This window comes from Psammomys obesus, unplaced genomic scaffold (assembly GCF_907164565.1).
Source record: "Psammomys obesus unplaced genomic scaffold, mPsaObe1.curated_primary_1811, whole genome shotgun sequence".
NCBI lineage: Eukaryota > Metazoa > Chordata > Mammalia > Rodentia > Muridae > Psammomys > Psammomys obesus.
This window is the reverse complement of record NW_026596131.1, coordinates 15916232-15928062: the sequence shown is the minus strand read 5'-3', so window position 1 is coordinate 15928062 and position 11831 is coordinate 15916232. Positions and strand designations below refer to the sequence as shown.

The window sequence follows — 11831 nt, the reverse complement described above, 5'->3', positions numbered from 1 at the left end:
CTCCACCTAAGGGCCCAGGCTCTTCCAGCTCATGGCCACCCTGTCCTGTACTCTAGAATAGCCTCTGTGGTCCTCTCTGGGGATGGTACCCTTCAGTTGTGTGCTGCCTGAGTCACAGCGCCCTTGTGGGGATGTAATGCTGCGCTTTTCTCTGGGCCTTCTGAGCACTGCAGGATACAGAAGCCTCCTCGAGACGTGGGCCTGGAATGAGGGCCACCCTGCCAGGGCTGAGGCCACAGCACGGCTGAGTGTCAAGTGAAGGTGGTCCCAACTTGGACCCCCAGTGAGAGGCCCAGCGCTGAGTCCTCAGAATCAAGACCAGGAAATGGTTTTTGTCAAGAAGGAAGGAGCTTGGTGAGGCTGAAGGCCAGCATCAGAGAGACAGTGGGGCTTGGGCTAAGGAGGGGCAGCAGCGACAGGGCCTCTGGTTCAGGGTGCTCTGCCCACCACCCACATCCCACATCCTCCTCAGGTGGACTCACTAGCCAGTGGCTGTTTTTGTTTTGCAGAGTTGGGCGTTGTGGCACACGCCTTTAATCCCAGCACTCTGGACACAGAAGCAGGTTGATCTCTGTGAGTTCAAGGCCAGCCCTGTCTATAGTGAGTTTGAGGCCAGCCAAGGAAGGCTGCATAGTGAGACCATGTCTCTCTCCTTTTTTTTTTTTTTTTTTTAATTTAGAGCACAAGCTGACCTCAAGTCTCCCCAGCTCCTGGGATTACAGGCCCAACCCTTTCGTGTGTGTGTGTGTGTGTGTGTGTGTGTGTGTGTGTGTGTGTACCCAAATTTATCCCTCATGCTCTACTATCTTAACCACGGTGAAGCACAAAGTTCTGCGGCCAGACACCAGAATCTATTTCTGGAACATTCCATCGTTCCAGAGACCACCACGTCCTGCCACCGGAGCGCACCTGACATTCAGCGAGTGCTACCAGACAAGGTGCGCCCGGCCTCGGGCGGTCACCCTAAAAGGGGTGGCCACGCAGGAGAAATGGTCAGCCTGGGAAAGGCTGTCCCGAGGACGGTACCTCGGACAGGGAAGCAGTCCGTCAGGAACAGTGAATCCAGGCCTCATCGCTGTCCACACAAGCCACTGTGGGTCGTGCTGCCCGGTCTCAGGCCTGCGGCCTCCTTTCTGTGCTTGAGCTGCAGTGCTCGCCCGGCCTGCCCTAAGTGAGACATCCGCAGGTAAAGGCCGGGAAATAGGGACCCCTGGGTCCAGGACCGCCGCCCCACCCCAACTTCCATCCCCGGCACTGAGGCAGGACAGACTGCAGAGCAGAGGGTTTATTGTTGCACATGGAAGCAAGAAGCTGCCATGGGAGGGGGATGTGGAGGGAAAGGGCAGAGAGGCCTCTTACCAACCAGAGGGTCCTCGGGACTGGGCGGGCCTACATCCACAGGTCAGCCAATGGGAGAGGGTCCTCGGGACTGGGCGGGCCTACATCTACAGGTCAGCCAATGGAAGAGGGCTCTCGCCTACATCTAAGGGTGGGGCTTACAGCCGGGCACTAGCTGCTCTGGGTGAGTAGGTCTTGTGTGATTCAGCTCACCAGGGTCTTCAGAAGAGGGTCTGGGGCACAGCTTCTGAAGCCCGTCAGCGATAGGCTTGAAGGAGGAGTGTGCTGGCCTGGTAGGAGAGGTGCTGACAGGGTTGAAGTGGACAGCAAAGGAGAAAGAACAGGGAGCTTTCCAGAAGAGAACTGAAGAGGACAGACAAGCTGGTTGGGTTTGTGTACGGGATTCTGGGAATGGGCTCCCGAGTGGCCTGGCTTTAGGTCCTTTTCCACCGCCAGGATCACAAAGGGCACTCTCAGACGAAGGCCCCGCTAGGGGCCACTGGGGACAGCATGAGGGCCTCTGTGGCCTGTTGGCTGCTGGCGGACGGCGAGCGGCCCGAGTGCTGCTGGAGGTGGGCTCTGCTGGGCGGGAAGCCGCCAGCACGCCCTGGGCCACGGCAAGCACTGCGCAGCGAGCGATGGCGGCCGTGCAGATACTCGCGGTAGTTCTTGGTGAGCAGTGTGTAAAGGAAGGGGTTGACGCAGCTGTTGCCGTACGTGAGGCACGTAGTCAGGTAGTTGACGATGCGTGCCGTCTGGGGCGCCAGTGGCATGGCCTCACGGTACTGGGCCAGCAGCTGCCACAGCCAAAACGGTAAGAAGCAGGCCCAGAAGAGAAGGACGATGCCAAGGATGAGGTAGAGCACTCTGGGGTTGGGCAGCCGCCGTGTCTGCTTGAAAGAAGCTTGCTGAGATAGCCAGTAGGCCCTGGCCAGGCGGACATAGAGCAGCCCAATGACCAGGCCAGGCCCCACAATGCTGGTCCCAAAGAGCAGGGTCAGGTAAGCCCGGTGGGCATGAGGGCCCCAGGCCGGCAGGCAGAGGCTCTTAGAGCCCCTACGGACCAGCCGGATGGCAAGCACCATGGGCAGGGTCAGCAGCAGCGCCAGCAGCCAGGTGCCCAGTGCCAGCAGCTTTCGGTAAGCCTTGGAGCGCTGTACCGTGTGCAGGGGCCTCAGGACCGCTACGTAGCGCTCACTGCTCATTATGGTCAGGGTGAAGATGCTCGCGTGCATGGTCAGGAAGTCCAGGCTGAAGAGAACACGGCAGCCCACGTCCCCAAAGTGCCAGTCCTTAGTGACGTAGGTGGCTATGATGAAGGGGATGCTCAGCAGGTAGAGCAGGTCAGCCAGTGCCAGGTTGACCACGTAGACGTACATGGAGGCCGAGGCGCGCAGGAATCGGCACATCACCACCAGAGTGTACGCGTTCCCCACCATGCCCACCACGCCCATGGCTGACAGCACTGCCCCGATGACACCGCTGGCCACAAGGTCTTGCAGGGAGCTGGGATCAGTCGGGCCAGTCCAGGATCCGTTCAGGGACACACTGGGTCCGCCAGGCAGCTCAGACACAGTGCTTCCCGACACAGCCAGCAGGGAAAAGCTGGTTGTAGACTCCAGGCTCAGCGCCATCTCTGTCCTCACCCTGGGCTTCTGGTGGGAGTCCCCTGCTCAGTGAGGGGGTCCTGAGAAGAGATTAGTGTCCAAGGTTCAAGGCAGCAGCCTACCTCTATGCCCTGGCAGCCTCTGCCATGGATACCGTCACCGCTCCTCTGCAGAAGGGCCAGGGCTGTCCTGTCCCCTGTCAGTACCCTCAAAAGAACCGCTTTCATGTGGTCTCCCCAGCTACACAGGAAGACCCACTCTCCTCCAGGACACCACTAAGCAGCACCTCAAGTCCCTCCCCCGTGACAGTGTAAGGCCTTTGCTTTTCTGAAAAGCTGGCCACAGCAAGGCAGAGAGGTCAGCCGTGGGCAGACACAAGAGTCCTAAGTTGTAGCTCTGCAACCTCGATGGCATCAGTTTCCCATCTCATGTTACTCGTATGCTTTTAAAAACTGCTTTCTTCCTGTTACAGGAGTAACGGCCACTGAGCCTAAAAGTTCAAATAGAAAAATAGGTAGAGCCTTTGGATTTTCATTTATCATGTGAAGAAAATGAGCCTGGGCCCCGCCCCACATCCATAGTGATGGAGGCCAGTCAGTCAAAAAGCTGTTGGAAGAAAACGTGATCCATGGCAGGAAAATATTTCTTTATTCTGAAACACTGTTTAAATGACACTTTCACTTAGTGTGCACACGTTTGCCACAGGTTTGCGGAGGTTAGAGGTCAGCCTTTGGAGACTGAGACTTTCCTTCCATACAGGTCTAAGGCTCTAAGGCAGGTCATCAGTCTTGGAGGCAAGCAGTCTTACCCGCTGAGCATCTTACCAGCATGCCCCCCTTTGAGAGTTATCTAAAAAACTACAACGAAGGCTCGCCACGTGGCCTAAGCTGTCCTGGAGCTCCCCGTGGAGGCCAGAATGGGCTTACACGCACGGATATCTACCTTCCTCTGCTTCTTCAGTGTGCCATCAGGCTGGCTTTTTGTTTTGCTCTTTAAAGAGAGTACAGGTGTCCCCCCTCAGATTTATTTCGTTTATGTGTCTGACTTCACAAGTGTATGTGCAGCGTGCACGTGCTTGGGACCCTGGGGGCCAGGAAAGAATAGCAGATACTTTGGAACTGTAGTAACAGATGGCTGCAAGCCGAACCCAGGTCCTCTGCAAGAGCAGCAAGTGCTCTTAACCACTGAGCCATCCCCCTAGCCCAGGAAAAGATTTCTTAAAAACAAACTTCATTAGAGCTGGAGAGATCGCTTACTGCTCTGCAAACCTGGGCTTGATTCCCAGCGCCCACATGGCAGCTCACAACTACCTGTGATTCCAGCTCCAGGGAACAACACTCTCTTCTGAATGCCTCAGGCACCAGGCACACACATGGAATACATTCATATATTCAAATAAAAACTCATACACATAAACAAAAATAAGGTGTTTTGGTTTTTGTTCTGGTTTTGTTTTGTTTGTTTGTTTGGTTGGTTTTTCTTGACGGGGTTTCCCTGTGTAGCCTTAGCTGTCCTAGACTCACTTTGTAGACCAGGCTGGTCTTGAACTCACAGAGGTAGGTACACCTGCCTCTGCCTCCCAAGTGCTGGGATTAAAGGCATGGGCCACCAAGTTTAAACAAAAAACAAACAATATTAAGACCTTTACTAAACAAGTGAAAGAGCTGAGAAAATATATATCAGATAAATGGACTAGTGAACAATAGACATGCAGGAACTGCAAATCAATGAAGAGAAGAGAAATTAGCTATTTGCAGGAGGAAAAGGCAAGCTGAGCAGGAATGTGTGAAAGAAAATACCCCAAAGGCCACAAACTAAGGAAAAGATGCTACACGGCTTGTTGCCATCAGGGAAACGGAGATCAAGCCACAAAGCTCAGTGCCCTGACTGTGGAGTGCATCAAGGTCGGGAAAGAACTAGCTGAGGATGCAGCTTCGGGAGAGCCTGGCACTGCAGGGGAGCCAGCAGCTGTACCAGGCCAGCAGGGCCCCCTCACACCCCGAAGAACAGCACCTTGTGTTGAAGGAGCTTGGAACAACCCACTTGACCATAAACAGCAGCAGCAGTGTGGAAAAGCAAAAGTGCCATAGCAATGACCCACAGCAGCAAAGAGACCTACCCTGCAGGCCAGGGGAGACAGGATTTTGAAGGACAGTAGCAGGGGGTTAAACGTGGCTCCCTCCGAGAGGAGTTCTTGAACGGACAAGGTCATTGTCACGGGAAGCCAAAGCTGTGGGTGTGTGTGTGTGTGTTTTCTCTCACTGGAAAGCCCTCGGAGCTGGTTATGCACATTCCCTGCCCTCGGCGGTGGGGCTCACACAGGTAAACGTGTTAAAAACAAAAAAACAGAAAAAGAAATTACACCTCTAAGCTTGAGCCAGGCAGTGGTGGTGCACATCTTTAATGCCGGTGAACAGGAGGTGGAGGCAGGCGGACCTCTGAGTTCGAGGCCAGCCTGGTCTACATCACGAGTTAGAACAGCCAGAGAAACACAGAGAAACCCTGTCTCAAAACCAAACGAAAAATCTCTAAGCTTCCTATGCTTATTTGCTGACTGGATCAGAGAGAGGCTCTGAGAGGAAGTCAAGAAGAGCCGGATTTGAACAGGCCTCTCCGACACCGGGGCCTAGGAATCTCTCCCCTCAGCCAAAGCTGAAGCACCCCACCTGCGTGCCCCAGCTTCCTGAGCCCTCGCCCCGCTGTCTCACCTCGCAGCTCAGCTCCAGACACACCGGGGTCCTCCTGCCCCTCCAGGAAGGCGAACTGCCCTCCAGTCACCAGTTCAGGGAGGGTGAAAGTTTCCAGTGCCAGCCGCCGCGTGAAGCCGGCCAAAGCCCCGCGCAGCTCTCGGGCACGCCCCACTCCCTGCGGGCCGCGCCCTCGGCCACGGAGAGGTGCCCGCGCGCCCACCTCTGTCGCCGAGCCCTCGGCCGCCTCCCAGCCCCGGGCTGCCGCAGAGGCTCAGTGGCGTCGCCGCGCGCAGGGGCACAGGGCGCGGACAGCTCCCCAGGCTCTGAGCCTCTGAGCCGGGCAAGGGCCGGCCTCCCCGGGGTCCCCGCCACGCCCGCGCCGGCCGCCGCTGCCACCTGTCCCGCTGCCAGCTGGGAATGCGCCGGGCTGGGTATTATAACGGCCGCGGCCCGGTGAGGGCTCCTCCGCAGAGGTGCTGGCCCGGCTTGGGAGGGAAGGACCTCTGTGTGTGTGGGGGCTCATCCCCTCCCTACCTCATGTAACCACGAGTGTCAGCTCGAGGCCCAAAGAGTTATGACTTGCTGTAGAGGTGAGCAAGAGGCCCGTGCCGACGGCACAGGGACCGTGAGCAGGGTAAGGCCCTCAGGACCACGATCCACTAAGTAACAGGAGCTCGGGTTCGGGTAGCAGCGCTGGGGTCTTACTGTTTGCTGACATCATTGATGGGCTCCCTGCACATCCTCCGGCGCCTCAGCCCTCCAGGGGAGACCACACAGGCAAACCTGGGACACAGGGAACCGCTCTCCACTCTGCCCCTCTCTGTGGCAGAGACTCTGGTAGAGGCACACTGGGTAGTGCTCAGAAGGACAGGTCCATGTCGGTCATACGCTGAAGAAAAAGAAATCTCCCGTCTCTGAACGGGGGAACCAGACCATCTCGGAAAACAATGCAGAGATGAATCTGAAGAGGTTTTTCAGATTCCACTTCCTATGAAGAGCTCAGGCGTGGGGCTTAAGAAGCCTAGAGCAGACCCCAGCTGCACCCCTCGGGGTCGTCTGCCTCAGGTCTGGCCTCTTCGCTGCCACCCTGTATACAAAGCAGTCTGATTCCCACCTCAGGCTAGTACTTTCAGCCAGGGGAGGTAGAAGACCTTCTGGCAGGCATCTTTCTGGGCACCTTTCTGGTTGAAAGGGCCCCCCTTTCAACCATGTCTGGGTCACAGGCAGAGGGACCCCTCTCTGGAGGGCAGTACATCTGCACTCTCCTTGTGGCAGAACCAGAGCTTCATTCTGTCCAGCCAATGCTCTGGCCTCCTGAGAGCCCAGACTCCATAGAAAGGCCGCCAGAAGCCGATGGCCAACCTAGAGGAAGCTATCCATGTCACCAAGCCCAAGGGCCACAGGTCAGACACGTCCATGACGGATTCAGCTGTGGTTGCTCCTCAGTTCTCTGCACTTCGAGCAGCCCCACGCTTGCTTGTCTCTGCTGCTGTCTCCTTCCAGGGCAGCCAGGGAAGCTCTGCACTGCCGCGCTCAGCCCCAGCCGCCCCTCCTCCCTCCACCCTGCAGCCCCGACAGCACCGTTTTCCAAAGGACAGGCGCCTGCCTAATGTGGGTGCTGGACAAACTCTGTAGACAACAGAGCTGCTGGGTCACCGCAAGGGTGGTTAGCAGGGAAGGGGGACAAAGAGAATGCAGAGCCAGGAAGGGGGGGGGTCATCTGAGAACCCTTCTCTTGGCCCACAGGTAGCCTCAGCCTCAGCTTGGTAACGGGGAACCTGAGTGTCCACGAGGTCCAAATGATCATACAGAACTGGGCTGTCCAAAGGCAAGTGCTCTCCACGTGCCCCCACACCGGTGTGCTCTACCTGTGCATGACCTCATAGACCATTAAACCAACGCTGGTCACACAGCCTGCACTGCCACTCAATGTGACTTAAAGCTTTGTTCTGCACATAATGGCTTCATTATGTTTGAGAATGATAATTTCTCTCAAAGGACTCATTTCCAATTGCATTGCCATGCTCGTCAAAGAATGAGGCTCAGTGGGTAGAAGCCCGTTTGGGGAAAAGCTCCTCTCAGGGGTACATACAGGCAACACGCAGGCACTCTCTGACTTAGTGAAGAAAACCACAGATGCTTATGGACCATGGGTCCCTCTCTTCACCACTCCGGTCCACAAGAGCTGTGATCTGTTACTGAAAACGTTGGGAAAGGTGATCAGAGGGCTGAGTGGCGCAGTCCAGGCCTTGACACTCTTAACACCAAGGCAGGCCCCTGGGAACCAAAACTGGTCAGTGCGGAGATGGCTCTTGAAGCCCCCAGCGTCAGGGCTGGGGCTCTTCCTCCGGAGCTGCGGGGGTACCTAAGGCCTGCAGCTGGGATCGACTCTGCGCTGTCTCTACAGCACTGCGAAGCCTGCAACCTCCCCCGGCTCTAGGAAGTGCTTTGCTTTTCTTTTTTGTTATTTTTCGGTACAGACAGGCTTCACCCCACTTCCAATCTCAGCAGTGGTTTCCTGCTTCCGGGGCCTAATTCGCCCATCCCCATCTGAGACACAGCTGGAGAGACGATGACCACAATGAAATCAATTAGAACCTGGACGGCTCTGCAGCTGGGGCTTCGGGCCACTGTTAGTGTGGGCAGCCTGGACCTCTCGGGAACCACAAGCGATGGATGCTCTGAAGCTGGCAGGTGGGCCCGGTGCAGACGCTGCTCCCGACTGGAAACGCCCACGCTAGTGAAGGCTGAAACACAGGGCTTTGTGTACACACATCACCACAGACACAAATCAATCAACAAATTCATTTCTTATTTAAAAAGCAGCCTGCACAAGCCGGGCAGCAGCGGCCCACGCCTGTAACCTCAGCACTCGGGAGGCAGAGGCAGGCGGATCGCTGCGAGTCCCAGGACAGCTGATGACCCAAGCGCTCACTCCTGGGAGGAGAGAGAGGACCCCTAAGTGCCCTCCTCTGACCTCCCCACACGTGCACAGCACCATGAGAGCACCTATACCTCAAACGCACGGAGAGCAAAGCTAAGCGTAGACAGCAACAGGAGGTCTGTTGGGGCTGCTTAACCAAGGTGGGGGGGGAGCATGGAGGGTTTGTCCCGGGTCATCTTGTCAGGGAGTTAGTTTTCCACTGGGCCACAGGCTCCAGGCCTGGAGACAGGCACCAACTGTGCTCTTTACTGTAGTTTTACACAACCGTGTGGAGCCATCTCTGCAGGAATGAGCATCAGAACCCTAAGTGACTTAAAGAATGAAGACACTTCTGGAAGACTTATGAAGCAAAATGACACTAGAAGTTAGATTAAAAAAGCAATGCTTGAGGGCTGGAGAGATGGCTCAGAGATTAAGAGCACTAGCTGTTCTTCCAGAGGTCCTGAGTTCAATTCCCAGCACCCACATGGTGGCTTATAACCATCTATAGTGAGATCTGGTGCCCTCTTCTGGTGTGCAGGTGTACATGCAGATAGAGCACTGTATACATAATCTTAAAAAAAAAAAAAAAAAGCAATGCTTGAGGTGGGGGTGGAGTATGGCAATTAAATGACATAATCCCTGCAGTCAGGAGGAGTGTGAGTTTGAGGTTAGCCTGGACTGCATAGCAAGACCTTGTTTAAAAAACCAAAAACATAGAAAACTTATCATGTGATGTTATAATATGGGGTCCAAGGTGACCCTGGGGCTGCCACCCTATGTCAGCTGCACAACCGAGTCACTAGAGGATGACGTCAGCCAGCAGTACCCAGAGAACTGCAGACATTTCTAGACAGGTCCCTTGTAGAAGACAGTGGTGACAAGGCACATGGCACCCTAGCTGGCCTTTCCCTCCCACGGTGTAGCCCTCAACACAGGGTGCTTTATTTACGCTATGAAGACCGACACAGGACTCAGAACAAAAGCCCCCGTGCCCTGCTGGCAGCTCTGTGGGACTGCTCCATCCCCACTTAGAAGACTGCTGCCATTCCACACTGCCAGCTGGGGCTACAACAGTGACTCAGCGGTAAAAGCACTGGTTCCTCTTCCAGAGGACTCAGGTTCAACTCCCAGCACCTGCTGTTCAGAGCTGGAACCCCAGCTTCAGGAGGGGACCTGGCTGCTGCAAGTACCAGGCATGAAGACACTATGTAGAGGCAACCCCACACACATAAAATAACAAAATTTAAAATCCAACTTTATTCAACAAAAACGATTGAGAGGGGCATGAGTAAAAACAACGAGCACAAACACTCTGCAGTTAAACCTGAATCAGGTCCCTTGGTCCATAAGACAGCATCTAAGTACAGAACCTTCCAGGTCTTCCACTGCCTGAGTCCATGCACACACTACCACAAGGTCTGTGACCTGTCCCCACAGCACCCAACACGCAATGCTCTGTCTACACATGCAGCCAGGCCTCACCTTCCAAACACTGAGCAGACACCTGAGGACAACTGAACCCCGATGTGAACATGACAGCCTCCCCTCTGAACTTCCTAAACCCCTAGGCTGTTAAAGATGCCCCCCCAAGCCCCGGACCAACTTCCTCCTGCTGCTCAGAACAAGCACCCTCCAGCTGTCCTCGGCCCCCAGAATCCCGGATGCTGCCTGAGCATCAGTTCCGTGCATCAGGGAGCAGGATCAGGATCGGGAGAGCTTGGGCCAAGCCTGGGGTCTTTGACTAACTTCTCGTGATTTGGCGACCAGAGGCCCCAGTCGTCTGGGATGTAATCCTGCCAGGGCAGGTAGGAGTGCACCCTGAAGCCTCTCTTCCGCAGACCGCAGAGAGCAGGCACCAGCACCTGGTTGTATCTCGGGCACTCCAGCATGCTCAGCCTCCAGAACTGCAGGTCCTGCCCTTCAAGTGACTGTAGCAAGTCAGCTGTCCTCACCTCACCAGGGTCAAGAAACAACTCCCAGCGACTGGCCTGAGTCATCACAACCCAGCGGGTAGACATTGACAGCAGGATGCTCTTATTTTGGGAGACAGCCAACAGGATGAAGAACCGCAGGCCTGTCAAATAGAATTCTGCACTGGTCATGGGGCACATGGCGCTCAGCTCCAACAACACAGGCTGCCCAGGAGACATGTTCACACCATTGAAAACATCCCACCAGGACAGAGGAGGCATGAGCTGGTGCGTGCACTTAAAAAGGCCATCAACTCTCCGGGGAAGGGCCTCGGCCCACTCAGTAAGCTCGGGATACAGATCCAAGGGTTCGGCTTCCTGAGGCCCCAGCTCCAGGGGCACAACTTCCTGAGGCTCCAACTCAGTGGGCACAAGTTTGGGTGTCATTATTGCCTGAATGAATAGTTCCCCAAGCTCTTCCTGGATAGGCATATTCATACTCAGTGGCGACTGTTCAGGGATGGGCCCTGCCCCTGCCTCCGGCTCAGAGTCTGGCTCAGAGTCTGGCTCAGAGTCTGGCTCAGAGTCTGGCTCAGAGCCTGGCTCAGAGCCTGGCTCAGAGCCTGGCTCACAGTCTGGCTCACAGTCTGGCTCACAGCCTGATTCAGAGTCTGGCTCACAGCCTGACTCTGAGTCTGTCTCACAGCCTGACTCTGAGTCTGGCTCAGATCCTGACTCTGAGAATTCCCCTTCCAACAGCATCCCTCTATCGCTCAGGACAGCTGCCTTGAAGCAAGAGAAGCAGATCTTCATCTGGTCTCCATGGACAAGCTGGTACAGCCAGGCTGCATAGAGGCAGGGCATGCCCTTGGCTCCCTGGCGAACGCTGACCGGGGGACACATGGCCAAGAAGCCTGTGTGCAGCTAACTGGACAGAGAGAGGAAGGCTTGCCCGATGGTCTCAGGAGGTCCCGCCTGCAGGTCTGGGGACCTCGAGATGCTAACAGGCGGGGAAAGCCGAGAACAGGAGAAACAGGAGACAATGGGGTGCAGTAGGAGGTGTTCTGGGCTCCAGGACACCGGGCAGCGGTGCGAGAACTGGTGCCAAGTCAATGGGTACCTCCCTGGAGAAGCAGGCAGACTTGAGCTTCCGGAAACTTCTTCAGCTTCGCACTTGCTCCAAGGTCTGGGGAGCTAGAAAGGCAAAGGAAATGAGGCTTGGCTCCCCCTGCTGGGCAAGCTGCTGGGAGCGCTGAGGAGAGGGGTGTTGGGGCTCACTGCTCACCTTGAGCAGGCCAGGGCTCACAGCTTCAGCCCACACTTGGGCCCAGCAAGGGGGCCGGCAAGCCTAAGGCAGGAC

General features: G+C 55.9%; 2 protein-coding genes across 2 annotated transcripts; both read right to left on the bottom strand.

Annotated features, from left to right (window-relative positions):
- Positions 1–674: 674 nt before the first annotated feature.
- Positions 675–4341, bottom strand: Uts2r (urotensin 2 receptor). Its single transcript, XM_055592462.1, has one exon. It carries the CDS (start codon positions 2970–2972, stop codon positions 1812–1814), a length of 1161 nt encoding a protein of 386 aa, XP_055448437.1. The 5' UTR covers positions 2973–4341; the 3' UTR covers positions 675–1811.
- A 5908-nt stretch (positions 4342–10249) lies between these two features.
- Positions 10250–11374, bottom strand: LOC129665672 (testis-expressed protein 19.2-like). The gene has a single exon (XM_055592481.1). It carries the CDS (start codon positions 11372–11374, stop codon positions 10250–10252), a length of 1125 nt encoding a protein of 374 aa, XP_055448456.1.
- Between the last annotated feature and the right edge of the window lie 457 nt (positions 11375–11831).

Bases quoted from the DNA above. Each gene is read 5' to 3' on its own strand.
- Uts2r (XM_055592462.1), bottom strand. From the start codon at position 2,972: ATGGCGCTGAGCCTGGAGTCTACAACCAGCTTTTCCCTGCTGGCTGTG.
- LOC129665672 (XM_055592481.1), bottom strand. From the start codon at position 11,374: ATGTGTCCCCCGGTCAGCGTTCGCCAGGGAGCCAAGGGCATGCCCTGC.